Source organism: Numida meleagris, chromosome 3, assembly GCF_002078875.1.
Source record: "Numida meleagris isolate 19003 breed g44 Domestic line chromosome 3, NumMel1.0, whole genome shotgun sequence".
In the NCBI taxonomy this organism is placed as follows: Eukaryota; Metazoa; Chordata; class Aves; order Galliformes; family Numididae; genus Numida; species Numida meleagris.
The window spans coordinates 17,466,294-17,492,452 of record NC_034411.1 but is presented as its reverse complement, the minus strand read 5'-3'; the positions used below and the strand labels follow the sequence as shown (position 1 = coordinate 17,492,452).

The 26,159-nt window shown below is 45.0% G+C and overlaps 2 protein-coding genes across 4 annotated transcripts in view; one reads left to right on the top strand and one right to left on the bottom strand.

Annotated features, from left to right (window-relative positions):
* Nucleotides 358-21,907, top strand: LOC110395702 (calpain-2 catalytic subunit). Its single transcript, XM_021390434.1, has 21 exons — nucleotides 358-635; nucleotides 758-827; nucleotides 5,599-5,717; nucleotides 5,960-6,093; nucleotides 6,936-7,104; nucleotides 8,565-8,648; nucleotides 9,570-9,655; nucleotides 10,319-10,393; nucleotides 10,571-10,731; nucleotides 11,170-11,339; nucleotides 12,469-12,480; nucleotides 14,098-14,309; nucleotides 14,925-14,961; nucleotides 15,764-15,829; nucleotides 16,075-16,132; nucleotides 17,725-17,789; nucleotides 18,903-18,971; nucleotides 19,650-19,728; nucleotides 20,088-20,204; nucleotides 20,542-20,600; nucleotides 21,199-21,907. The coding sequence occupies exons 1-21, from the start codon at nucleotides 387-389 to the stop codon at nucleotides 21,220-21,222; spliced, it is 2,115 nt and encodes a 704-aa protein (XP_021246109.1). The 5' UTR covers nucleotides 358-386; the 3' UTR covers nucleotides 21,223-21,907.
* The window catches only part of TP53BP2 (tumor protein p53 binding protein 2), a 40,975-nt gene continuing 36,213 nt past the window's right edge, over nucleotides 21,398-26,159 (bottom strand). For 2 of the 3 annotated variants that reach the window (XM_021390432.1, XM_021390433.1), the window contains 2 exons: nucleotides 25,938-26,137; nucleotides 22,559-23,507 (listed from right to left, as the gene is read on the bottom strand). In XM_021390432.1, the coding sequence (XP_021246107.1) occupies nucleotides 23,466-23,507; nucleotides 25,938-26,137 (242 nt within the window). In that variant the 3' untranslated portion in view covers nucleotides 22,559-23,465. Of the gene's footprint in view, nucleotides 22,016-22,558; nucleotides 23,508-25,937; nucleotides 26,138-26,159 lie in introns of those variants that run through there. The other variant, XR_002436584.1, reaches the window with a different exon arrangement.

Here is a 26,159-nt window from a genome sequence, read left to right as displayed (position 1 = left end):
CAGGGAGCTGTTCGGGCAGCACGGGGGCTGTGAATGGACAAACGCCATCCATCCTCCGAGCCGTGTGGGGCTTTGGAGCGCGGGTCTCCCGGTGCCAGCAGCACGCTGGGTGCAATTCCACCCACTTTCTCCTCGTGCTTCCCGCTGTGAATCCCCAGGCGGGGATTCCTCTTGCCGAAAGCGCTTTTAGCGCAGAAAATGTCCGTTTCCTTTAGAACGACGAACGCCCAAGGCAATGCGCGAAGCCGGCGGGAAGGAAGCGCGCTTCCCTTCAGCCCCACGGGGGATTCTTGGTTGGGATCGGGTTTGACGTTCCCCTCCCACGACCCGCGGGGTGCGGCACGCCCGGGGCGGCCCCGTGACGGGAGAGGCGTGGCGGCGGGGCGATGGCGGGGATGGCGGCGGGGATGGCGGCGGCGCTGGTGAAGGAGCGGGCGGCGGCGTTGGGCGCGGGGCGGCACGGGCAGGCCGTGCCCTACCTGGGGCAGGACTTCGGGGCGCTGCGGCGGGAGTGCCTGCAGGGCGGCCGCCTCTTCCAGGACCCCTCTTTCCCCGCCGGCCCCGCCGCGCTCGGATACCGGGAGCTGGGGCCCAGCTCCTACAAAACGAAGGGCGTCGTCTGGCGCAGACCTACGGTAGGTGCCCGGCCCGGGCTGCCCGAGGTGCGCGGTGCCCTCCCGTCTCCATCCCCGGGCCGTTGTCGCGCTCCTCGCTCCCTCCTCCTCCTCCCGTAACGCCGGGCTCGTTTCGTTCTCAGGAGCTGTGTTCCTGTCCCCGGTTCATCGCCGGCGGAGCCACGCGCACCGACATCTGCCAAGGAGCCCTGGGTAAGGGGACGGCAGGCGCGGCTTTTCGGTCGCAGCGCTGCGCCGCGTGGGTCCGCGTTGGGCTGTATCTTCGCGCCCCACCTCATCGCCTCGTGCCAAATCCAAGCGGGGAGGACGCGGGCCGGATTCCCGTCGCCTTTCTGATCGCTGCCAGCCTTTGTGCGCTCCTCAATCTGACTCATGCTTGCCGTTAGCAGAGCAGCGGTGCACAAGGGGTGTGCCACTTTTGGAGCGGGTCCGGAGGAGGGCCGTGAGGATGCTCAGAGGGCTGGAGCATCGTTGCCGTAGCTGATGTTCTCCTGAGGTTAAGTGGTACCACCAAAGGGTATGAATGGAGTCACAGCTTGTATTCCTTTCCCTCGTGGAACAATATTTGAATAGGAGGCTTTTAGTGTTCATTTTTGTTTTCAACATGACTAACTGCTGCTGTGACTGGCCTCGCTATCTTCTTATCAATCTGTGCAGAGCGGGTTATCTTCTTTGTCAGTTATTAATGAGCTAATTCGATGCTATAGATTTTTCCTCTGTGTAGACACTGAGTCACTAAGACCCTGCTTTGAATCTATATTTTTTCACACAGATATCCTGTGCAAATGCTTTTTTTTTTTTTTTGCCACTGCCTCCTCTGAAGCTCACCTTTGCACTGAGAGATTTACCTAAGCTTCCATTTACTTGAACTTCGCTGCTGACACTGATGTCACATCATGTTTTGGCATGTTCCGAAGGACATTGTACTAGACGGCATCAGGTGCTCTTGGAGACCTGTATTTTATATTATTGTATTCTTTTTTGTCCATAGAAAACTTCAGTGGTCTCTTTATCACCCAAAAAGCTTGATCAGAAGGGAGCAGACCTGTGCCCACGCAGAGTTCTATAGCTGTTGCTAACCCATTCGGAGCATCTTAGAGTAGGTTTTCAAAACACATGCACCTGTCACTGCTGGGACAGGCTTCTTGGCATGGATCACCAGCACAGAAAAGCTCACTAGGTTCTCCAGACAACAAAGATCTTCCCTTTTGGCTTTGGCTTAGCCTTTATTCTGCTTTATTATTGTTATTTAGAAGCTTTTTAGGGCAAGTATTTGGAGTCAGTTTTGCAGTATCAGGTCTGCAGTCAATTATGGGGTTTGGCCCAGAACAGCAGCAAATGGGATGTGGTGACTCACTGTAGCAGAAGAACCAAAGCAGATGCAGAGGAAGCTTTTTCACCCTTAACCACATTCTTTGGAGGGATGTCACCATGGTATCACAACACTGGGGTGTATAGGGCACAGTATCTTTTATGTGCTGTTTAATCACAGATGTATCCTCACTGAATACCGAAGTGTGGAAAAATAATGAAGTGAGTAGGATGAATGTAGAAAATGAGATGCATGGTTTTCCCACGCTGTAAACCACTCTATTGTGAGTGAGTTGACGCAGCCTCTTGTCTCCAACCAGAAAATGTCCTGGAGTCTCACAATATTAATACAAATAGTTCAGCCACTGACATAGTTATTGATCTATAGCTATGAATGCTTTAAAATATTGATGCTTCTGAGATTGGCTGAATGTACATTTTTCCTTTGACGCTACTCCTACATGGGCTGCCCTCCTATTGTACTCTAAGCTTTGCCTCACTTAGCTCTCCAGAATGGCCTATTTTCAACCAAGCATCTTGTGGCTGTTTATTCTTGCCTTGTTGTAACTTTTTTTTATAGTATTGTTATTTATCGTTGGAGATTAGGTAAATACACAGATGAATGCATAGAAATCAGAAGTAAAACAGCAATAGCAGCACACAGGAAGGAAGATGCAAAAAAAAAATCCTACTTCTTGTTAATATAAATAAACTCACAGCCTGACAGTCTGATAATATCCTCTTTTCTGATAACTTTGTTCTGTCTATTGCTTTGTGCATTTACACTGAGTAGCCCAGCCTGGCTGTCAGCCCTTTCAAATATACCCTGTGCAGGACCTCTAGCTCAACAGCCATACAGAAGGACTGGTTTTATCATTAAGGCTACTTGGTTAGGAGCTTCCTCAGGCTTGCTGAGTGCAGGCTAAAACTCCAGGTACGCTCACAGGCTTTGAAATATCAGGTCTGCTTTTAGTGATGTCAGTTCGGAAAGGCAGAGCTTAAGTCCTGGCTGCTGAGCACTTCTCTTCTGAGTGCCTTTATGGTACAGTTAGGAAGTAAAGGAAAATCTTCCTCAGTTCTACTAAGAGCTTAGAGTTCTTCCATGATTTCTCTGAGGTTAGTAACACTGGTTTCAAACACTCTGGGGATCCCCTGCAGTCGCTGAGTGTGTGGCTGAGCAAAGCTCTGCAGTGTGTGCTCAGGTAGGTGCTGCAGGTTGAGCAACTGGGAGGGGAAACGCTCCTTCAGCTGACTGTGAGCAGGGGCTGTCCTGTTCAGGAACTGTGTGGTTTTACCCAGCTGTGCCTTACGGCCAATACAGCTGTGCTGAGCAGGCTGAGTTGCTGCCTTTCTGAGTTTATCTGATTTATTCTGGATGAGAACGTGCAGCTGCCTGGCCAAAGGAAGGCGTCCCAGCAGTCTGGGTGAGCATCCTCTGAGCTAGCCTTAATCCAGCCGCTGTCAGTCTGAGATGCCAGACTTGCTTTGTGCACATCTGCAAAGCCTTGCAGGGAGGGGGGAATGTGTGTCAGGGCTGCTCTGATGGGCAGGCTGTGGGCAGCCCAGCAGGGATGGAAGGGGAAGGGTTGGTGCGAGATTCCTGCACACCTCTGCAGCTGTGACCGGCGCTGTAGTTTCTGAGAGACTATCTTTGTTTTACTGTGTTGGTGTAGTCTGCATGCTGGTTATAAAGTTTAGGAATGGAAGCTCAGAAATGGCCAGATGACATGTACAGTCCTACTGATAAACTTTAATCTACAGTCTTTTGATTCTGAGACTGGTAGGTTATTTGTACTGTGTGCTGAGACCTGATAACACACCAGTCTGTGATTTTTTGATGCGTCTCATGCCCAATCCTGGTGTTGAGGGTGCTTTGAGATTGTCTATTTGTTAGAAATTAAATGTTGCACTGAGGCTTGCTAACTGTTCCTTAGGTATGAATGATCTTTAAAACACCCAGACTGCAGCTACTTCATCAGTGTGTTGCTGCAATGAACTGCTGTCCAGTGCACATGTGTATTTGCATCCGTCCCCTTCTCCCACTGACCATAATGTCTCCAATATATGATGTTTCTACTGCCAAATACACAATAGCCCACTACTCTCTTGCTGTAACCTCCTTTAATTCTGTAAATCACAGAATCCCAGGGGTTGGAAGGGTCCTCTAGAGATCATCGAGTCCAACCCCCAGCTAAAGCAGGTACTCTACAATATGTTGCACAGGCAGGCATCCAGAAGGGTCTTGAATATCTCTATAGAAGGAGACTCCACAACCTCTCTGGACAGCCTGTTCCAGTGCTCTGTCACCCTTACTGCAAAGAAACAACAGAAGGACTTTTTTGTCTGTGTTAATGAATTATTTATTTTTGTGTGTGTGTGTGTGCAATGAGTGCCAGTGGGAGAGAAATAAGTTAAGGAGGAAGAGGAGACAAGAAGGTCTCAATTCAGAGGTGAGAAGGTGCTGACTCAGTTTGGCCACACTAGAGTCCAGTCAAAGTCGCAGGCCTCTGACTTGTTAGCAGCTGATTTGTGTTTCCTGAACTTGCCTTCTGACACACGCTGCAGGATGGGACAGGGGGATCTGATGCATAATACCATGGTTTCTGTGCTCACAAAACAGCATTGTAGCTGCAGCTGTGATTACATAGTTTAGTGGGCATGGTGGTGATAGGTTCATGGTGGGACTAGATGATCCTAGTGATCTTTTTCAACCTTAATGATTCTTCCTAAAGAGAAGTTCTAAAATGCCATTTCTTCTTATAGGTTGCAGGAGACGGGGTCGCTGGGTCCTTACATCTGTAACCACTGTGCTTATGTGCTTAACTGAAAGGCAGCCACTCTGTTAAAACATTTGTTTCTGAAAATCAATGCAGCAACAGTTGCAGTCTCCTGCTTGGAGAGGGATGATTTGGAAAAATACTGTCCAAACTGGGCTTGGTGTGTGTTGGCTCCCTCTCAGGAAGGGTGAAGAGGTGTGTCGGCCTCAGAAACAGTGCCTGCCTTCAACTCCTTCCTGCCTCTGTGGTGACCAGCGCCAGACTGAATGTTGCACGGGACAAAGAGGCCTCTTCCAAGCCTCCAGAGGTGTATAAGGTCAAAGGAGCTCCTGTTTGGCAGGAGTCTGCAAGGGAACTTTAATGTGAACTCGGCCCTAGGTTAGATGTCTGGGTGGCAAGTCAATAAGCATTTGTGAAATGTAGAGAAGGGAAAAGAAAGCAGCCTATTCTTGAGAAAACACGAGCCTTTTGAGGAGAAATTGCACCCCAGGGAACCTGTGTGCTCTTTGACTTTTCCCCATGCTGTTTCCTAACCCTCGGTACGTACTCAACTGAATATGAATTTATTTTTCAAATTGACCCAGTGTGGGTGATAATTACTGCTTTTACTTTTTTTCACTTTTTTTTTTTTTTTTTAATCTTGAGAAAACACCACATCTACCTGGAACTGGCATGTATTTGTACACATACATTTGATGCATCCTAGAGGTAAAGTGATGAGTGGGGTCATCTCATCACAGCTGACGTGATTCATTTCTGAGCTGTGAGCTATCACCTCAGCAGCCACGGTGATCTACATGCTGGTTATAATGCACAATCCCTATTCAGTTAAAGAATAACTTTGAGTAATGAGTGCTGTCTTTTTTTTTTTACAGGAGACTGCTGGCTCTTGGCAGCTATTGCCTCCCTCACCCTGAATGAAGAAATTCTGGCCCGTGTTGTTCCCAGAGACCAGAGCTTCCAGGATGAATATGCAGGAATCTTCCACTTCCAGGTATGTGGAAATCTGGTTCTCGCCTTCTCCTGAATGCTGTTTGCCAGGAACCTATTTGGTTGGCCATGTCTATGTGTAAGATGTCTCTTGGAACATCTTGGGGGATGTCAAAAAACCAGGCTGAAATCCAAGGAGAGTGGTGGCACTGGAGGGAAGAAGGCCACTGACCAAAGAGCCAGGAACAAGGGCTCTCTTTGTTGGTGGACATGGGCCAGTGACAAGGTATTTGTGCTTTCTTCCAGTTCTGGCAGTATGGAGAGTGGGTGGACGTCGTGGTGGATGACCGGCTGCCCACCAAGAATGGGGAGCTGCTCTTCGTGCACTCGGCAGAGGGCAGCGAGTTCTGGAGTGCGCTGCTGGAGAAGGCCTATGCTAAGTGAGTACAGGCCTGGGTGGCCACCTGGGGCATGAGAGGCTGCTTGTTCTTTCTTCCTGCCTCTATTTCCCTGTAGCATCCACCACAGTGCAGATACTACACATTAAAAATGTTAGTCTCATTATCACAGTGGCTGCTTTAGTGAAGCTGTGCTGGCAGGTGCTACTGACAGCAGCCAGAGGTGCTGTCTTTGCTGCTAGCCAAGAAAAACATCCCCTGGCAAGCCTGTTCTTCAAGTGTCATCTCCTGTTTCTGGGGTCTGGGAGCTCCATTTCATGTACTCTGAGCACCTGTGAGGGTTTACAGCTGCAGTGCTCTGGTATGCAAAGCATGCCAGTCCACCTGCCCAGATCTGTCTTCAGGGTGAAAATGCTCAAAGGTGAATTTCTAGTTTGGGAGGGGGATGGGGAGGAATTCTGTCATATAACATTATAATTTTTAAATTGACTTATGAAATGGAGCGATTTTAGAGCAGCTGAAAGTCAGTCCCATGATTGTTCAAGGGAGTGAAAGACTGGAGAATGAGAGAGGTGTGTTGTTGGTTCTTGTTCTTTTAGAGTTTTGGGGGCTGGTTTTTTTTCGTTTGTGTTTGTTTGAATAACATCCAAGGGTTTTTTTTGTCATTGATATGACTGAACCTGCAAGCTGTACAAGTGATCACATTAGGCCTTACTCCAAGGAGTTGTAAGAAGGAAAGCTGAAGGAAGGAGGTTGTCTTTGTAGCTGCCATGGTGCTGTTGAAAGCAGAAGTGCTGTGACAGTTTGCACAACCAAGTGCCAGTCTCCAAGAGAAGAGGAGAAAAGGGAACCTGATGGTTGTGTGGGTGTGTGCTTTCATGCAGGCTGAATGGATCATACGAGGCTCTCTCCGGTGGCACCACCACTGAAGGCTTTGAGGACTTCACTGGTGGGATTGCAGAATGGTATGAGCTGCAGAAGGCACCACCCAACCTCTTCAAAATCATTCAGAAAGCACTGCAGAAAGGCTCGCTCCTTGGCTGCTCCATCGATGTGAGTTAGTGCTTACTGCTGGATGCTTGGCTCTCACTCTGCATGGAGGCCAAAGGGGGGTGGACCTGTGCTCCATCCGCAGAAGGGGCACAGAGGGTGCTCTCCTCTGCTCTTGAAGATCAGTTCTCTGCTCTCCCTTCTGCCTGGAGAATTTGACCCACGAGCATGACACAGCAATAGAGAATAGGTTGAAATGTAGGTCTAATTAGTTCATGTGTTAAAGCTCATTGCCTCTGATGTTTTTCTACCTTGAGACCCGGGAGTTGGACTCCATCATCCTCATGAGTCCCTTCCAACTCAAGATATTCTATGAAAATTTCTGCTGTTTCATAGGCTCATGGTGAAGAATTATATAGGTAACTCGTTAGGGATCCCGATGTACATCTTTGTTCTTCAGAAAGTCTGTGGCTTGGCAGCAGATTGTCACAGGCTAAGTGGCTTAGGGCAGAGAGCTGCTGCTAGTGGTTCCTGCATTGTGTGCTCAGACATAGCAGTCTCCATCCTTGCCACAGCCTGTTTGTTGTACAAGTTGTACCGAAAGGTTCCAAAAAAAAAACAAAGCAAAAACAACTAGGATACATTGTCCAATCAGGGAGGATATTGTCGGTCATTTTAAAGGCTTTATCAGAAAACACATTGTCAAAATCAAAATCTGCGCTGTAAGAAAATGAGCAGCTTTTTGTCTCTGACTGCAGCAATTCAGCATTACTTTTAGCCTCACTGAAATGAATCTGAGTATCGTTACTACGATAACCAACATACTACTAAAGGAGATTGCATCTTAGTTATGTCTAAAGAGGAGGTAAATTGTTGACAAGAACTCCATTTGTAATTTGAACTTGAGCATTTCCTCCCATTTTTTATTTTAAATCCCAGTCACAAGAGAGGGAAGTTTCACAGCAGGAAAAATACTTTGTTAATGTCAACGTGCAACTCCACAGCACTTTCCAGCCATGTTCTAGTCTGCATTTAGATAAGAATCTGATATCTGGATTTTTGCTCCAGAATGATATAAATGTGTTGTTGGGGGTAGGGGAAAGTAAATCTATTGTTGGTGAGAGCTTTATATATTGTAAAGTAATTATTAGTGAGTGTGGACTTTGAAAAATCCTGTTAAATCTTTTCTTCTTGTCTGTCAGAGAAAAAGGGGAACAGAAGTTAAGGATTATAATGCCCTGTAGTAATAACAAGGCATGAATTGGCAGCAGGAATTCTGACTGCTTGATCCCACCCTCTTCTTTTTTTTCTTTCTTTTATTTTCTTTAAGCTTCAAGTATGCTCGTTTAAAGATCACATACCTTCTGGAAGGGTGGAAGGACAATGACAAACATGTTTAATGGGGGTTGAAGAAGCCTTAAATCAGGATGTCAAGCAGCCACTTTCTTGCAAGAAGCAATTTTCTCTGCGGTGTTCATAGGTCAGACTATTCAAGTGTTGTAATAGCTTCTTTGCTCTTACAGATCACCAGTGCAGCCGAGACGGAGGCAGTCACGTCGCAGAAGCTGGTGAAGGGACACGCGTACTCTGTCACCGGGGCGGAGGAGGTAGGTGCTGTGCCCCGACACAGGGTCAAATGCAGCCAGCCCCATACGTGGTCCTCCCTGAACTGCAGCAGCAACAGATTGGTCTTCGTAGACAAAAATTCTTCAGTCTTTGCCGTTTTGCAGTTTTTGAGTCACTTCTGTCTGAAAAAATACTGAGCTAATCTGTGTGTTTTCGGTAAACACAAACTTGAGTTCTTGGAAAAGCTCTCTGCAGAGAGCACGCTATCCTCTGGTGGCAGTGTGTCCCCTCAACATCTTAAATGCGCTGCAAGATGTGTGAGATGTGCCAAGCAAAAAAAAATTATTATGTGTTAAATAAAAGCACTCAGCACCTTCCAGGAGAGCACAGTGTGGATGTACCACCAGAGTAGGTGGTCAGTGAAGGTAAGGTGAGGAAAACCAAAAGGAAGCAGACAGATGTCCTCCGTAAGTGTAAAAAGGACTTTTGGTCATGCCGGTAGTTATTTTTGAAGCATCTCTAAAATGGCAGAGTGAGGTGTGGTGAGTCCCCAGCCACAGGCACGTTGCAGGGAGGTGGACAGTGCTCACAGGCAGGTTGGGGTGCATGCGCTTTGTCCTCCTGACATAGAAGAACAATCGGGAGAGAATTTGACTTCAATTCCCAAAAGGACATAGGCAAACTTCTCCTTCAGAGGTGTTTGCAAGCTTTGTAAGGAGCCCCATCTTTGGTGCTCTACCCACTCTATCCTCTGCTTGCTTGGCTTTGAGCTCTAGTGATGCCCCAGCTCCCACCTCCAGAGATGTGCATTCCTCATAAACAGTGGCGGGTTCCCACTGGATCTCATAGAGTTTTGTTTGTCTCAGGCTCTGCGTGCACAGCAATGGGCAGATTTAAAGAAATGGAGGAGAGCACGGAGCTGAGTCCTTGGGTAACTTTCCAAACACTTTTGATCCCACCAGGTGAACTTCCGTGGAAGCATCCAGAAGCTCATCAGAATCCGAAATCCCTGGGGGGAAGTGGAGTGGACGGGGAAATGGAATGACAAGTGAGTCAATGGCTAGCGTGTTGCCTATAGGTGTTGACTGCTTGGGAAGTGGTTGTGTTCCTGCTGTCCTCTGTCTTCTCCCTACCTCCAGCTTCATTTTAAGTCATGTCTGGATGTGGTGTTCACTCTGAGGTTGTTAAAAGAAGCATCCCACCACTGTGTCTCCCATGCTTGAAGTGCCCTCCATACAAGCACCTGCTTTTGTGCAAGATGCAGTGATTTGGTTTGTGATTCCTGCAAGTCTTTGTGTAGTTTCTGCTTTTTTTAACAGCCCACATTTAGTGGTGAGCTTCTGAAAACCTGCTTTGTAAAAGGGCAATAAAAAAATCATTTATGTTGCTAGTAGTGAAAGCTGGAGTTTATGTACTGCTGTGGCTGAACAGTATTTACTCTGGGTCTTCCTGCTCTGTTTCAGCCAAGGCATTAGTACTTTGTGAAAATAAAACTCCTACCTTGCATTTTGAGAGGCCGGGTACCTAATGTCCCTAATGTCCCCGAATTTCAATTCTGCTGTTGTTTGAGAGCCCTAGAGTTGCTGTCAGGTAGGTGTCATGGAGTATTGCAGTTGTGTAGAACTGTGAGAAAACTGAGTCATTGTGCCAGTCCAGATACAATAGGATTTAGTTTTTACTGATCTGCAGTTAATGTGGGTTTGTCTTTCAGCTGCCCAAACTGGAGCGGTGTTGACCCAGAGGTGCGGGAGCGGCTGACGAGGAGACATGAGGATGGGGAGTTTTGGTAAGCAAACAAGCCTTTTTCCCACACAAAGTACCCTCTCCCACCACACTCTCCAAGATGAGTGAGCAAATTCACCCCAAATCCCAGTGCTAAGTTGCTGCAGTAGGGGGAGTAGATAGTCAAGGTGGTTGTCTGGAAACACTGTCCATCTTAAAAAGACGGCATTGCCTCCCCCAGGATGGCCTTCAATGACTTCCTGAGGCACTACTCCCGCCTGGAAATTTGCAATCTGACTCCGGACACTCTGGCAAGTGACAGGTACAAGAAGTGGAGCCTGCTGAAGCTGGATGGGAACTGGCGTCGAGGAGCTACTGCGGGGGGCTGCAGGAATTACCCAAGTAAGAGAGTGCTCATCCACTTGTTGCTCTGTGAGCTTCGGCCTCTAGATAGATATTCTGCAGTGTAAAGTGTTGGGTTGAAGCGATAGCCCTGGTGGCACAGTGGTGAGAGACCTTTCTGGGTCTGGTGTACTGCTGGCTTTGGTGTTGGCATTGGTCAGCCCTGCATGGCTAACACACCCTTGTCCTTGGTGTTCACTGGTCTGGGGTGGCTTATAACATGCTGGAATTATCAGGGATTGATATCCAGAAGGTGCAAGCGCATGGAAGACATGGCTCCATAATGAGGGTCTACTTGTGGTTGTGAGGCTGGGAGGGAAGCATTGGTCACGGCTTAATTTGGAAGCCAGGGCTGTATCTGTCCTAGCTGACATGTGTTTATCAGTATGACTGCTTGCAAAGGAGGCTCTGAGCAGTTTGCATAAATCTGCTTTACAGACACTTTCTGGACGAACCCGCAGTATTTAATCAAGCTGGAAGAAGAAGATGAGGATCCTGATGATCCTGAGGGGGGCTGCACTTTTCTCATTGGCCTGATTCAGAAGCATCGAAGGAAGCAAAGGAAGATGGGAGAGGACATGCACACAATCGGCTTTGCGATTTATGAGGCAAGTAAGGTGCATGGGAGGAAAAGGAAAGCTCACTCTGTGAACCCAGTGAAGTTCTCAGCTCCTTCCTGTGCAGAGTTGGGCTTCCGACCCGAACTCACCAGGGCTGCATCAGATACCAGTAGCCTGAGGGATAATTCCACTGAGATGTTTAGAAAATTGTCCTCCACCAAAACAGTGGTCAAGCACATGGACAACAGTCCAAAGAGATTACAGAGTTCTTGGATATATTCACACCTAGACTGGACAAGGTCCCAAGCAGCCCCATCTAACTTCAACACTGGCCTTGATTTGTGCACGGGGGTTGGACCTAGGGACTCATAGGGGCCTCTTCCCAACTATAGTATTCTATGGTTCTATGTGGGGAAGCAAAAAAAGTATTAAAAAGAAAAAGAGGGGCAAAAAAACCCATCAACTTGCAAACTGCAGAAACGCAGTCTGAACTTCATTTGTTATGCTGTGATGGAGAGAGGCTGAAGAGGAGCATCTATAATAGGGATGTGATGCTAGCCAGGACACCTGCACAGCTTGGGAAGTATGAACCCAGCAGCAGAACCAGCCAAAAACCTGTAAAACTCTGACTGCTGACTGAAGGTTCTGGGATGTGTCTGTGGCAGCTCCTTAATCAGGACATTTTGTTCAGAAATACAGTAGTATTGCCTGACGTTTGGTCTAACTGCAGGCAACAGGCACAACTGCTTGCTTTCTCAGTATCCCAGATGTGGAAAAGGTTTGTCAAAGAATCTGTTACCTGTAGGCAAATCAGGTTTAACACAAAAGTAAAACCATAGAGTCGCAGAAGATCCTGAGGTGGAAGGGACCCACAAGGATCATCAAGTCCAACTCCTGGCTCCACGCAGTACCACCCAAAATCCAAACCCTATGTCTGAGAATGGTGTCCTGACGCCCCTTGAACTCTGGCAGCTCCGAGCTGTGCCCACTGCCCTGGGCAGCCTGTTCCGTGCCCACCACCCTCTGCTGCAGAACCTTTCCTCAGCCCCCACCTGGCCCTCCCCTGACGCAGCTCCACACTGCAGAAAGCTGCAAAGACAGGGGCTCAGTTCAGGACTGTGAATGCAGCCACCAAGCAGCACTGCAGCACCAACTAACTGTCCTTTTCTCCCTGCAGGTGCCCCCAGAGGTACGTAGCATGTGGTGGTGTTGGAGGGTTCAAGGTGCGGCTCTGAGGCTGAGGCCTGTGGGCAGAAACAGTTGAGAGGATCCTCCTTCCCTGAAGGACCATATGGGCTATGCGGAGTCTGAAGTTAGTGGCCATTTATTCTGAGGTGGGCTTGAGCCTGTGTTGCATTTCCAAAACATCCTGGGTTCGGATTGGAGCTCCCAGTACAGCAGAAACTCGCAAGAGCAGCTTCTTTGTGGCTCTTCTCCCAGCCCAGGCCCACACCTGCTCCTGGCTTGCACAGAGGTCGTGCCTGGCACAATTAATGTTCCACAGAGGTTTTCATTCTTATTCCCCTGGGCATTCTCTTTCTTCTCTCAGTTTCTACCTGCGGGCAATTTAACAGCATGCCTCAGAGGTCAGAGTGGGGCGTGCAGTGGGGCATGATGGCTGTGCAATGCGAGGCAGGGCTGCAGGCCCCTCTGAAACAAACGAGGTGGAGCAAAGTGCCAGAGTGACCTCAGCCGTGGCTTGCTGCACCTGACAGGGTGCACGCAGATCCCCGAGGCACAGGAACAGCACATAGCATATGTGGCTGCTATGAAAAGCATGGTTTCACCAGGAAGGAAGTGGAGTTATCAGTTCATTGAATTTCTTACCTGCCTTCTGACTGCTTTAGCAGTATTCTATTACTCCTCAGCTCTTACCAAGTGGTCTAAAAATCTATTCTGCGTAACAGAAGACTCAAACTACAGTCCCTTGTCTTTCCTTTCCCACCATTGCTGCAGCAGGTCTGACGGGTTTTGCATTCTTAAAAATCTGGGCAGAGGGGAAGGGGAGGTTTTTGAACAGTGCATGTTCCTGGTGTCTAGATCTGAAATAGCTGGCATTTAAATCCCTGCCCGGAAGAGTTTGTTCTGGAAGATGTCACCATTCAGATACACTTCTGTAATGTGCAGCGTTAGTTTTATTCTCAGAGCCCTGCAGAACTGGGCTCTCTGCTGCAGGGCAGACTGGGGAGAAGAGCTGCAGTGCCCCAGTGGCAGTAGACCTGAGGTCAGGCATCAGCTGCAAGACATCTGGCCTTTGAGAAAAATATGGGATGAAAATGTTTCATAGAATCATAGAATGGTTTGGATTGGAAGGGACCTTAAAGACCATCTAGTTCCAGTCTCCTGCCATTGGCATCTCTCACCAGCTCAGGCTGCCCAGGGCCCCATCCAACCTGGCCTTGAGCACCTCCAGAGATGGGGCACCACGGCTTCTCTGAAAAGCTGTTCCAGGGCCTCACCACCCTCATTGAAGAATTTCCTCTTAACATATGACTTGAATCTCTCCTCTTTTAGTTTAAAGCTATTCCTTCTTGTCCTATTTCTATCAGATCATGTTGGTCTCCAAAAAAAGTTGTCAAATTTCTTCACAATCTGCTAAACATAAGCATTACCTGAATGCCGTAGTGAGATGGTCTCCAACACAGGAGCACTGTGGTGTGAGACACCCACTCCCTTTTTTCTTTCATTTTGGTGGAATGCACATCTTTCTCTTCACACCTAGCTAATGTCATCTCTATTGAATTTGTAGCGTATAAAAACAAATACATGCAAATGATGGGTTTTCTCTTTTCTTGCTTTCCATAAGTTTTCTGGCCAGACGAATATTCATCTGAGCAAAAATTTTTTCTTGACTAACAAAGCAAGAGAAAAATCCAACACCTTCATCAACCTCCGGGAAGTGCTGAACCGGTTCAAGCTCCCAGCAGGAGAATACATCATCGTGCCCTCTACCTTCGAACCCAACTTGAATGGAGACTTCTGCCTCCGAGTCTTTTCAGAAAAAAATGCAAATTCAACGTACGTAGCTTTGTGCTACAGATGATTTACTAGGAATGGGATGGTTTGTTACGATTATTATTTAATCTATGGCAATTTCTGTCTGGATAGATGTTTTTAGTCTTTGGACTGCAGCCAGCTGGGTCCCACAGCCCAGGCTGGTCCGTGGAAACAAGAAAGCCACAGAAAGACGTGCTTTGCATCAGTGGTGAGCACGACTACGAGAAACAGCCCACACCTCTGAAATCCTGCTGGGAAAAAATCAGGATAATTGTTCAGGAAGATGCTGCCTTTGATAACACTGAGCTGGGTTTTAGTAGAGCAGGCTCAGAGCACACCGTTGGCTGCAGATGTGGCATGCCCTATAAAGCACATGGGCGGGGGCCTTGGCATGGGGTTGGAGATCTTTCACAGCAATTTACCTCCTTCACTGCAAGCACAAACCTTTCTCCCCTTGTGTATTTTCTATACCAATGAGAATATTGGGATGTCAGTGTGTCTGTGGTTCACCCCAGCAATCTCTCAGCTTTGAACATGCATTATTATTACTGTCATTTAAAGAATTGGGATCTTAAAACTATTGAATCAGAAAAGTGACTTATTTTGTTTTTAATGTCAGTTTCCTTATCTTTCTAGGGTTATAGATGATGAAATAGAGGCCAATTTTGAAGAGGTATGTTTTAAATATTTTAAATTGAGGTAATTTTGTCATAAATAAATGGGGTTGGACTGTCTTGCTCCCTGTGCAGCCCAGGCAGACAGCATTTTTCTGCAGGCATTAACAGGAACTTATCCCACTTTGGAAATAGATCTTTGGATATGCATAGTTGAATGTCCAGAAGAGTGAGCGGAAACATCATAAGCAATAATGGAAACAAATGTTGTCTCCTTTCTGAGGTGGGGAACTTAGGCTCTACAGGTCCCCAAGATCAGGTGCTGCCTGCAGAGATAACTTTTCCCTTTGCTGTTCAGGAATCCAGGAGCACAAGCCTTTAGTCATAGGTTTACTTTTCATGGGATGTTTTTTCCGGGAGCAAGAAGTGGCTCACCGTAGGTTTAGTGTTGCTGGGGCTGAGAATATCTCACCTAGTAATGCATCTCTGCGTAACTATGGGATTGTTTTCTTCCAAGATGAGATCTTACATTTTGCAGTCTTTTCTTTAAATGAGAACAGCTAGCCCAGCTGATTAGAAGCAACAGCAAAGTTGTGAATTTGGTTGTGTTCTTTTTTGATAAATAATTATTTATTTTTTTAGTGAAAGCCATTGCAAAAGTTTTTAATCCCTGCAGTGTTTGCAACACCAACGTTTTAAGGATCCCCTAAAAGTAAAAATGATCAAAACCAAATTAAACACACTCAGTACGTACAACTTCGCCATTTAAATTGTGTTTTACTGAGGCAAGGAAGCACAATAAGTCCTTCTCAGGCAGAAAAGTTCTCCTTTCTGTATTCTGTATTTCTCTCCCTCTTTTAGACTGAGGTCAGTGAAGATGACATTGAACCTAGCTTCAAAAAGCTTTTTGGGCAGCTGGCAGGAAGCGTGAGTATTTCATTGTTATGTCTTACTGGTGGCACGGGTGGGTGGGCAAGGGGAACAGCCCACAACCACTGGTGCCAGTGGGTCCAGACTGGCCAAATGGGTTTAATGGTGAGGGCACACCCACATCACTGACAGAAACTCTGAGGGATGCTGATCTTGACCATCAATCCCAAAGGATTAGGTGGCTGCTTATGAGATGGCCCCTGTGTCTTCCAGAGGAGAACTTATTTTCCTCTTTTCTGCAGGATGCAGAGATCTCTGCCTTCGAGCTGCGCAACATCCTGAATAAAATCTTGGCTAAGCGTAAGTACCTTCCTCCAGCGGTGCTTCAGCAGGACACAGGTTCCCAGCGTGGCCATGAGAGATCCTCTCTTCACATGGCCAAGGCCACATGCCCTGCAGCTTCAGGGAGCTGCAGAAACATTTGGGCTGTGTCCACATATCACAGGGTCTGTTCTCCAGTGGGATGCATTTGCGTGCCTGATGCATACAGGTGCTTTTTATTCCAGGGCCTGGTACAGAGAACTGACTGTCAGGAAGATGGGCTGACTTAGTGAGGGGAGGTTGATGGTTGGACCTGAGGATCTTGAAGGTCTTTTCCAGCCTAGATGGTTCTGTGGTTCTGCAATTAGTGCTTGGTAGTAATCAAGAGAGGGTACTGCTGGTACACGGTATTGAACCATGCAGGATTCAAACCTGACATGAAACATTGCCCCGAGTGATCCTGGTTGAGGGACCAGGAGGTCACATTGATGTCCCAGGTGAAAAGAGGTTTAAAGGAGTAATACGTTCTCAAATAAATTTGTCCTTGCAAGAATATTGATTTCCTAGCTGAAAGATTATTTTGCATCTGGGAACAGTTTCTGCTGGAGAGGACCTGTTGAGACCATAACCAAACAACTTGTGCCTCTGCAGTTGCTGTACTGTTTGCAGCCCCCAGGTCCCATCACTTGCTTGTTGACAGAGCCAGGAGTCCAAGCTCTACAACAGCAGCCCAGCTTCAGACTTTTTGTTTTCTTTGAAAACATTCAGAGCTTGACTGAGGATTATTTTCTTTTACATGAAACAGTGTTTGAGCCTGGAGAAGAAATTCTCCTTAATTTCCAAAGTGAAATTTAGCTAGCAAGCCAGGGCTGTGCTACATGCATCAGCCAGTTAGCAGTGGTGTATTACTGGTTACCGAGCTTGATTTGATGAACAAGGCTACCCAGTGTTGACCTCCACAGGTCAAAAGTCCATGTTGTCTATTGTCTTTGTAGGCAGACAAGTGCAGGAAAGCTTTATCTCTGTCTTTTGTTTCTGCAGCATACCTACAAACCAGACTAACTGGGCTGTTTGCATGAAGAAACATCACTGCGAACTTTCACCTTAAAGTCTCTCTGTCAGGAAATCAAAGAGAGCTGCTGATTAGCATCCATTTGCCTGCTTCAGTGCTGGGTCCCTCTCTTGTACAAAACCAGAACTATCTCTAAGGACTAGCTTACCTTAGAAGAGGTACCTATGCAACTGCTAGATCCCAAAGGCTGAGGTTGCTGTTAATAATTCCTAGAGCAGCAGGCAGGCATTCCCTACTGCCTGCTGTGCTGGTTTGGCCCAGACCATGGCAGCCATACAGTACAACGCCTCTTTGTAAGGGCAGATTTGAAGGAGACACCAGATTGCTACTGAGTAACTAACTTGCCACAGAGAAGGCAAAGTGCTAAGCACAAATTATGGAGAAACAGAAAATGTACCAAAATGAAAAGGTCATCTTGCCAGTTGCAAAGGAAGTCCCTGAAAAGACATGTAGTTAAGGGTGGAGGTGTGTACACTGGTTACAGAGCTCCTAGCCAGTGGAGGAGGGTCCTATGGTACAGCGTGCAGCCATAATCTCATCTCTTGCTCTTTCTTTACAGGCCAAGATATTAAATCTGATGGCTTTAGCATCGAGACATGCAAAATAATGGTTGATCTGCTAGATGTATCCTTTAAGGCTGTTCCAGGATGCTATTTTTCTGCCTGAAGTAGGTGAGCTGCAGCCTTTCTGATGCCTCCTGAGGCAGATAAGCTGTTTTTGCCATGGTCCCCCCAAGTAAAAGCTGCAGCCCTTCCTTTGGCCGCTGACCATGGCATGCACATTCTCTCAGGCAGTGGGGGAATTCCATTTCCAGACAAGGCTGCTTTAAAGTCCTGTGTATTATGGTTTAGCTGATGCCAGAGGGAGGCTTGCTGGGAAGAGGCAGCTCTCAGCAGGGTGTGGATAGCCTTGGCTAGTAGTGTAGATGTGCACAGCTGGTTATACTTACACACTTTGTTATCTGGCTGGCATTGGGAAGGGCATTGCAAAGCCATAAGGACTTAATAAATAGGAAATGAGGCAAACAAATAACAGGAGCCAGAGACTATGCTGGTTTTTAAGAGCTTCTACATCCAAGAATAAGCACAAAAGTGTAGGATGAAGGACTCGGGTGTAAGAATAGTTACATCTAGCTTCGCTGTTCAGTGGGAGTTGAATTGTGTACTTGGAAAAAAAAAAAAGGAAAATTACCAAACAAAATGATTATCTGCTATAATTTTGTGTCAGCAGTCAGTACGGACTACTTAGTGGTTTTGGGGAGAGAAGCAGTGAATGACCAGGTTCTTTTGTTAGCTGTTTGTGCAAGAGTTCTCTAAATAGCAGGCTTGGTTGTGTCTTTTCTTGTTATAACCTAGTCTTACAAGGTCTTGTAACTGCAGGTGTTGATCCAACTATGGAGAGCAAAATGGCATCACCTCTGCTGCTTTATACGTATATTGAAAAGGCAGAGAGTTGCCAAAGGAGGAGTAGGAAGGGGTTGTGAACTGATCACAGTTTAGATGAATCAGTCACTTTACTGATTTAGAAGGACAAGAAGTGTTGGAGAACAGTTTGCGTATTCAACAGGATGAGTTTGTTTAAGCAAAAGAAAACAAAAACGTAAGATCTACAGACGATTTGCATCCTTTTCTTAATACTTAAAAAAAATGCAACTAAGTCACAAGTGTTAGTTAGCCAAGCACAGAGAGGAAGAACCTTTTTTCTGACTTCCAAAGAGATTACCTTGACTCCAACAAGAATGATGGGAGTGGAAAACTGGGGCTGAAGGAGTTCCACACACTCTGGAGAAAGATTCAGAAATACCAGGTAAGACACAACCTTTTGGGGGAGAACATACAACAAAATGTGGATTGTTTTGCCTCATACGATATATAGCTATTAGAGAGTCTAATTGTAAGTTCTTGCATGCAGCTCCTTTGTGTGTGATCACTGCAAATTGTGTTTTATTTAAGTGAAATTGGTAAACGTCTTCCAACCTGAGGGAGATGAGGCCTCTTGCCTGCTGGTGATGCTCCGAGTTTCAGAGGATCAGGGTCAACTGGAAAGGGAAACCCAAGAACAGGAGCCAGTTGTATGCACTAAGCCAAGACACTTAACTGCCACATCGGTTCTAACTGAACTGAACCAGTTCTAACTGGTCAATTGCCTGGTAAACTCAGAGCACAACCAAAACTCCCCCGGAGTTCATCAGAACATGAAGTAGAAGGAAAGTAATCTGGTTGGCTTGGAGTGTTTTGCTTGGTTGCCCTATGCTGTCTATTTAAGGCCACATTGACCAGAAGTTGGGTGGCAGCCACATGTCCAAGTGCTGGGACACCATGGGGAAGGTGCACGACCTGTCTCCTGGAACCTGAGTGTACTCAGCCCCAAGGTTATTGCCCTCAGCATCCACAGCTACCAGCTTAGTCTTCACCCTTCTGACTGAAGCCAAAAAGCACTCTGAACTGTTGACAAAGTTTTGACTTTGGGTTTTGTGTCCTGCAGAAAATTTACAGGGAAATTGACGTAGATCGATCTGGAACTATGAATTCGTATGAGATGAGGAGAGCGCTGGAAGCTGCAGGTATTTGCAGTGCTTTGTGCCTTTGTAGGATTACAGCACTTTCAAGCTGAGGTGGCAGATGCTCACTGCTCTCCTGTCTATGATTTCTGTGCTGAAAAATCACATGTGCCCAAACCTGAAACACTTCCATTTAGTCTAGAATCTTCACAATGTACATACATGACACTGGCAGGAGCTTAAATCACTCCAAATGCAGAAGGGGGTGGTGGGAGAGTTTCCCAAACTGAGTAGATACTCTAAAATTTGACAGTTTAACCAAAAGTAGCATTTTAGAGTTCTGGAAGTGCAGAGAGTCGGTTTTGGGCGGACTTTTTTCCTTTTTTTTTTTTTTTTTTTAAATCCTTGGCATTTTATTTTAGGGTTCAAGTTGAACTGCCAGTTACATCAAATCATTGTGGCTCGGTTTGCCGATGAAGATCTCATCATTGACTTTGATAATTTTGTCCGGTGTTTGATTCGGCTGGAAACCTTGTTCAGTGAGTTTTAAAACCAAACTCTGTTGCTTTGCCTTTTCACTATGAGGCTACTGTATGCTGAAAGCTGTTTTAGATTAGCATTTGTCAGTATTACAGATAGAACTATTACAAATGTTCAGTCTCTTTTTCTGCCTATTTGGCAAGTAGTTATTGTACACTGGTTTGCAGATACAATATTTCTGTCTTTAGTGGAGCGACTTCACAGTGGCTCCTTTTTAGCTCGGGGTGTAGCTTGTTCTCATAAGCTCCTCTCTTTGAGCTGAAGCATGGGGGAAGAGGAAATCTTTCCAGTTGCTCTCCATATTCATTTTTCCTCATCATCTCTCTCCTACCACAGAAATGTTTAGAAAACTGGATACTGAGAAAACTGGAACAATAGAATTGAACCTCATGAATGTAAGTTCATTCAGCTCTAAAATGTTCTTTTCTTATTTGGGAGGTGGAGGGAGTTAACAGCAAAGAGTGTCCCACTCTATTCTGACTAGTTATGGCTGAGTATCTGTCCTCATATATGATGTATTTATATTGCTTGTGTAATTGTCTTGAGAAATACCCTTTTCTAAGCTGTACCCATAGCGAGTCCCAAATAAGATGTAATATTTTAACTAGAAACCACTCATTTACTGGAAGTAATTTTGGCTGAAAGTTGTGTAGGTCTCTTCCCTGCCTTTTCTGTCAACAACAGGGTAAAATGTAGGCATGGGAGTACTCACAGGATGGGCCACACATGCTTTCTTCACCATTATGTGTGTCCTGTAAAGAGCTAGGAGAAAACTAACCTGCTATAAAAGTTCAGGTAACAAATTACATCTGCACCAAAATGAGGAATGTGCATATCATTCCAAAGTTCCTCTACAAAAAGTAAGAAATTTAAATCATTCAGGTCATATCTTAAGATTACTTCTGTAATAATATTTACGCTCCTCCTCGTGGTAGAAGCATAGCTGCTCCAGGTATTTTTCATTAAACTTCAGGCCATTTTCCTCTCTCCTAGTGGCTGTGCTTCACTGTCATTTGAACTACTGCCATCAGCCCAAGATGCTTTGAAAAGATGAAGATCAGGTGAAGATAATCAAACAACATAAAAAGCAAAAAACACATATATGCTAAATTACATGTGCCTTAACTTACAAATGGGAACTTTGCACACACTTACAAGGAGGAAAGAGAGAATGGCAGAAGAATCTGCAACCTTGATTAATAGTTTTAATAGTCTTTATATAATCCTGTATATCCTCTGTACAGCTTTAATACTGTATGAATCTTCAGTGCAACTTTTGAAAATGTTTCTTTGCTATTATCTTCATATTTAATCTAGGAAGAAAGGATATTATGCTTGAGTAAGTGCTTTTGTAATAGCAGCACCACGAAGTCCACATATCTGAAAGGGGATGGTGTTGCTTCGCCCCAGAACACAGGTGTTTAGGCAAGACTTGGGGCCCTGTGTGTTTTCTGTTAAGCTCCAACATTATTCGTTCAGGTTAAATTTTCTTTGAGGGACTTGAGTAGCAAGTAGCACATTTAAACAAACTGAATACAAGTCTCTGCATCCTGACCATTCATGTCCCTGAAGCAGGAGGAGGCTGTCAGCAACTCGACTCTCACCAGATAAAGAACATGTTCTCAGGTCCTGAGTTCCTTCATCTTATTTATCTTCCTTTGAAATACAAGAAAGTATTTAAATAAAAATATAACCATGGAAATGAGGATTACAAGATCCTTATTCTTTCTGAAAATGAGCAACATTTCTTTGGGAGGGAGTCTTGCAGAACGCATGTGGAGCTTCAGTTGTCCAGAACAGAACCAGCTGCCTTTTAAAATGGAAAAAAAAACCACATTCTGGAGCTGATTAAGAACTAACAGACATTCAGTGTACATCTCTTAATGCGGTATTAGATAGCCTGACACTTTAAAAGATTAATGCTTGAAAAACTACATGTTTTCAAGAAAGATTATCACTCCCATATACACCCCATACCCGACCTATTAAAACAGTGAGGCTGTGAACATGAGCAGAGTTCTTGCTACAGCTGAGATAACTTCATCCACTTGAGAAATTTTATCCTTTCTATAATTTCTTTTACTTAGGGACACCTTTGGAGAAAGTAGCAAGGACTTACCCAGTAAGAAAACATAAGCCTGAAGGTGTGGGCAGAGGTACATCACACAAATTCCTTACCTTTGAGGAAATATTTAATACTCTCTACTAAGTAACATTTATTACCAAATGATTATTCCTGACCTGATAGCTATAAACAATATTTCCACTGGAAATTTCTGTTTTTTTCTTAAATGTATCCCTTAGAAGCTAAGGTTAACACAGGTTGTATGCAACTATCAGTTGAGGCTCAAAATGCAGAAAGACAATCTTTAATTAACTGGCAGCAGGGGGGGGGGTATTGGATTTAATACAGAAAGTAGTTGAATGTGACCGTAATGTGAAGAACAGTGTGTCATATTGTCAGCATTTTTAGATGGTCAGATGGAAGCTTTACAGGAAAGCACCCAGAGGTAAAGCTTAAGAGGAGACAAAAGTTTAATGGTATCACAGTCAAATAAAAACAAGTAAGTTGTCAAGGACTACAGAAAGTTTCTACATTTAGTTTTAAAAGTAGAAAAGGCAATAAATACTCTGCAAAAAGAGGAATCTAAAACTACATTGTCTGTTATAGCACATAATATTTTGAATACATAGAATTCCTAAGATGCTACACCATTTTAAACGTTATTGCTTACTGGATTGGTCACGTGTTTTCCACTGCTCAGATACACTTCAGTTTCACTTCTTCAGCAAATGTTCTGCTTCCAACAACAAGCATTTGGGTGCTGCGCACGTACTTTTTTAATTCCTCCCATCTGGAAGAAGCCTCGGGATAGATTTGGACAAAGCTGTCTGTCTGTCTCATGATGACTCCTTCAACGGTAAACTGAAAAGGTTCTTGTACTTAACACAGAAAAGCGTGAAAGTCTTCTCTGCCGTGTTTGGAGAAATGAGAGTGGGTACCTCAACATTAGGCTTGCTTAGACTGCAGGCAGAATAATTCTGTTTGCTTGCAAGCATTATTTCAGCTTGCAGAATGCCCTCATCTATTTGCTAATGTTTCAATCCTTCATTTGTTTTCAATGCACATTCTTCATCGTTTCAAATTACATTGTCATTGAAATAAGTCTCATGACACTAGAACCAACACAAAATGAATTTTTTCTTTGTAAGTCATCCACGATTAGTAAGTACTTCAAGAATCTGGCTTCCCCGCTACTTCATGCCAAGCTTCTTTGTCTAGGCTTAATCCTTGGGTACAGCTGAGGGTAAAACAGAAATGGGATTTAAAATTTTAGTGCTTAGAAAGGTTACTTTTTTTTTAATCTCTCTTTGGTAATACAATTCTAATATAATCCTAAGTAGGAAAAGCATACTTACAGAAAACACTCAGAGCACTAACAAAGGTAAATTCAGCATCCTTAGGCAAGCTTAAAAAATACTAACCTTGACAGTACAAAAGGAAGGCATTGAAAAGCACAGACCAGCTCTGCCCAGGTGGGTGGGCTAGGAAAAGCGTGTGATTTGTAAGTCAAGAGACTTCTGGGCTCAGTGAACTATTATTTTTTTGCCTGCTTTATAAAGTGAAATAGAGAGGTATTGAAGTGTTTCATTTTCAATCTCTTGATGCATGTCAGCCTTTACAGATCTACAGCTTTGGGCAATCTGGAAACATCTGGCTGCATAAAGACCACAGAAACATAAAAGCCACACATTAGTTAGCAGATAGTAGGTAGCCACTTAAATTCACCCAATTGCCTGGCTGTTAACCAGTATCTGCCACCCCACAGCCCTTCAGCTGCGTGTCATTCGCCTGTTCTGGGTACACAAATGGAGGTACAGAGGGTGCCCCAGCCTCAGCTTCAGCGTAATGATGGATGGGACATGACTTGATGCAGCACACAGCACAGCCAAGTGCTTGGGAAGCTCTTAGACCTCACTTGCAAAGGGCGTTGGAGCAACTCCTGCTCTGCAAAGCATGGCTACTGGTGTACAGAAATAGAAGTACGCACTTCATACAATTAAGAAGGATGCATCCTCCATGCTCTAAGCTACGACATATATCTACATTACATACTGCTGTTTTTCAGGTAAAGTTCTCCTTAAAGATAACTCTCTTCCTCATTCAGAGGAAGGCTCTAGCTTTCTTCTTGCTCTTAGTCAGCTAATAATTGATTAATAGAAGATCAACAACTTCACCCAAAAGATTTGTCTCAGCCTGATGACTGTGATTTCACCCCAGCAGAGATGAAGTCAGTCCTCAAAAGATTTTGTTCGGTATTAAGCAGTCGGTATTTTGACAATATCATCCTATTTGCATTCAATTTTAGAGCTCTTGCACAGCTTAGTGAGCTACTGAGTCACTAAGAAGGGCATAGTACTGAGGCAGATTAATTCATCCTTGCTTTTCTTCAGTGCACCTAACTGCAAAAGGATGAAGAAGCTGTGATAAAAAAAAGTACAACTTAATATAGTGAACTACTAAACGTTTTTATCTAGGCTCAACAGCTTAGCCTGGATTTCAGCTGCAATATTAAGAGTCCAGGAGTTGTTTCTTGAGACTAGCAAATAGAATATTCAGGTGGTGATACTAGAACAACTGAACAGGGTAGTTATTCCAAAGGTTCTGTTGGGACTGTACTGTGTAAAGGAGGAGGAGTGATCCCCAGTCTGAGTTGTGCTGCCTTGTACTTCTCATTGCAGAAGCACAGGGGTTCCTCTGTTCTTGCACACCTGTGCTCAAGGCTGTGTGCAAGTTCATGAAGAAGCTGCACATGCCCAGTTCACCATGGGGCAGGAAAAAAAAAAGAGACTTTATTGCGCAGGGCTGAGGCTACTCTCAGTTTAGAAATGTTTACATTTGGAGAGGAAAAACTGAGCAGAAATATTCCCTTATGTAGTACTTACATTACCTTGTGGGCAGGTGTGACCTGAAAGTGATACAGAAATGAGAACTAATTTTGTGTTAGATAAAGTAGCTCTGCAAAGTCTAGCCAGCTTAGGAATACACACTATCTGCAGGAGGAAGGAGGATCAGCCTCTTTCAAGCATCATACATCAGTAAGCTAAAATTCACAGCAGTTAATCTTTAGCATCAACTGAACTTCTCATCTCCTACAGCAGGGATGCTGGACATGTAGACAAAAGCTTAACAGAATTTGTAATAAGTGCCCATCTGCTGCAGTTGTCTAGCAAGCAAGCCATGAGAAATACGGTGAAATAACTGAAAGTATCCATTATTTGCACACAATTGTTTTTGTTAAAAAAAAGAGGTAGCAGAGAAAGGGATGACTCATTCTCAATACAAGTGTCTTCGGCAGGTCCTTTGTGCCTACTCATGTACCACTTCTGAAAAGAGGGGAAGCCCTGTTCACATACTTAACAAAACCTTACGTGCACATCATGTTCAGATAAAAGTTCTTTTTTTCCCTTTGGATAGCGAGAAAAGGCTAGTATTACAATCTGATATGTACAGCAGGGGGGCGATGCATGTTGTATGCACCCATTAATATCATCTAGTAGGTATCTAAACAAAGGGTGTTAATCCACTCTCCTATGGAATAAATGGACAACTTCAACTCCCGCCTTCGCACTTTTTAAACCACATCTAACTTAAATGTCTCATCAGAATGTTGTGAATATTCCACATAATGCTTTTTATTATTCTTGGAGTCATTTAAATAAGGACTCACCCCAAGTAGATTGCGGGGGACATAGCCTTCCTTGTCATTCAGCCTTGCCCACCACCACTCAATCTCATCTTCATCTTCCCGGCGCAGGATTGTCATGCAGTCTCCTTCTTTCATTGAGAGCTCATCATCATTCTGAGCCTCATAATCCCACAGTCCATAAATCACTCCTTTGTTCATTATTCCCATTTTCTCCTGGACTCCTGCAATATGAAAAAATACACA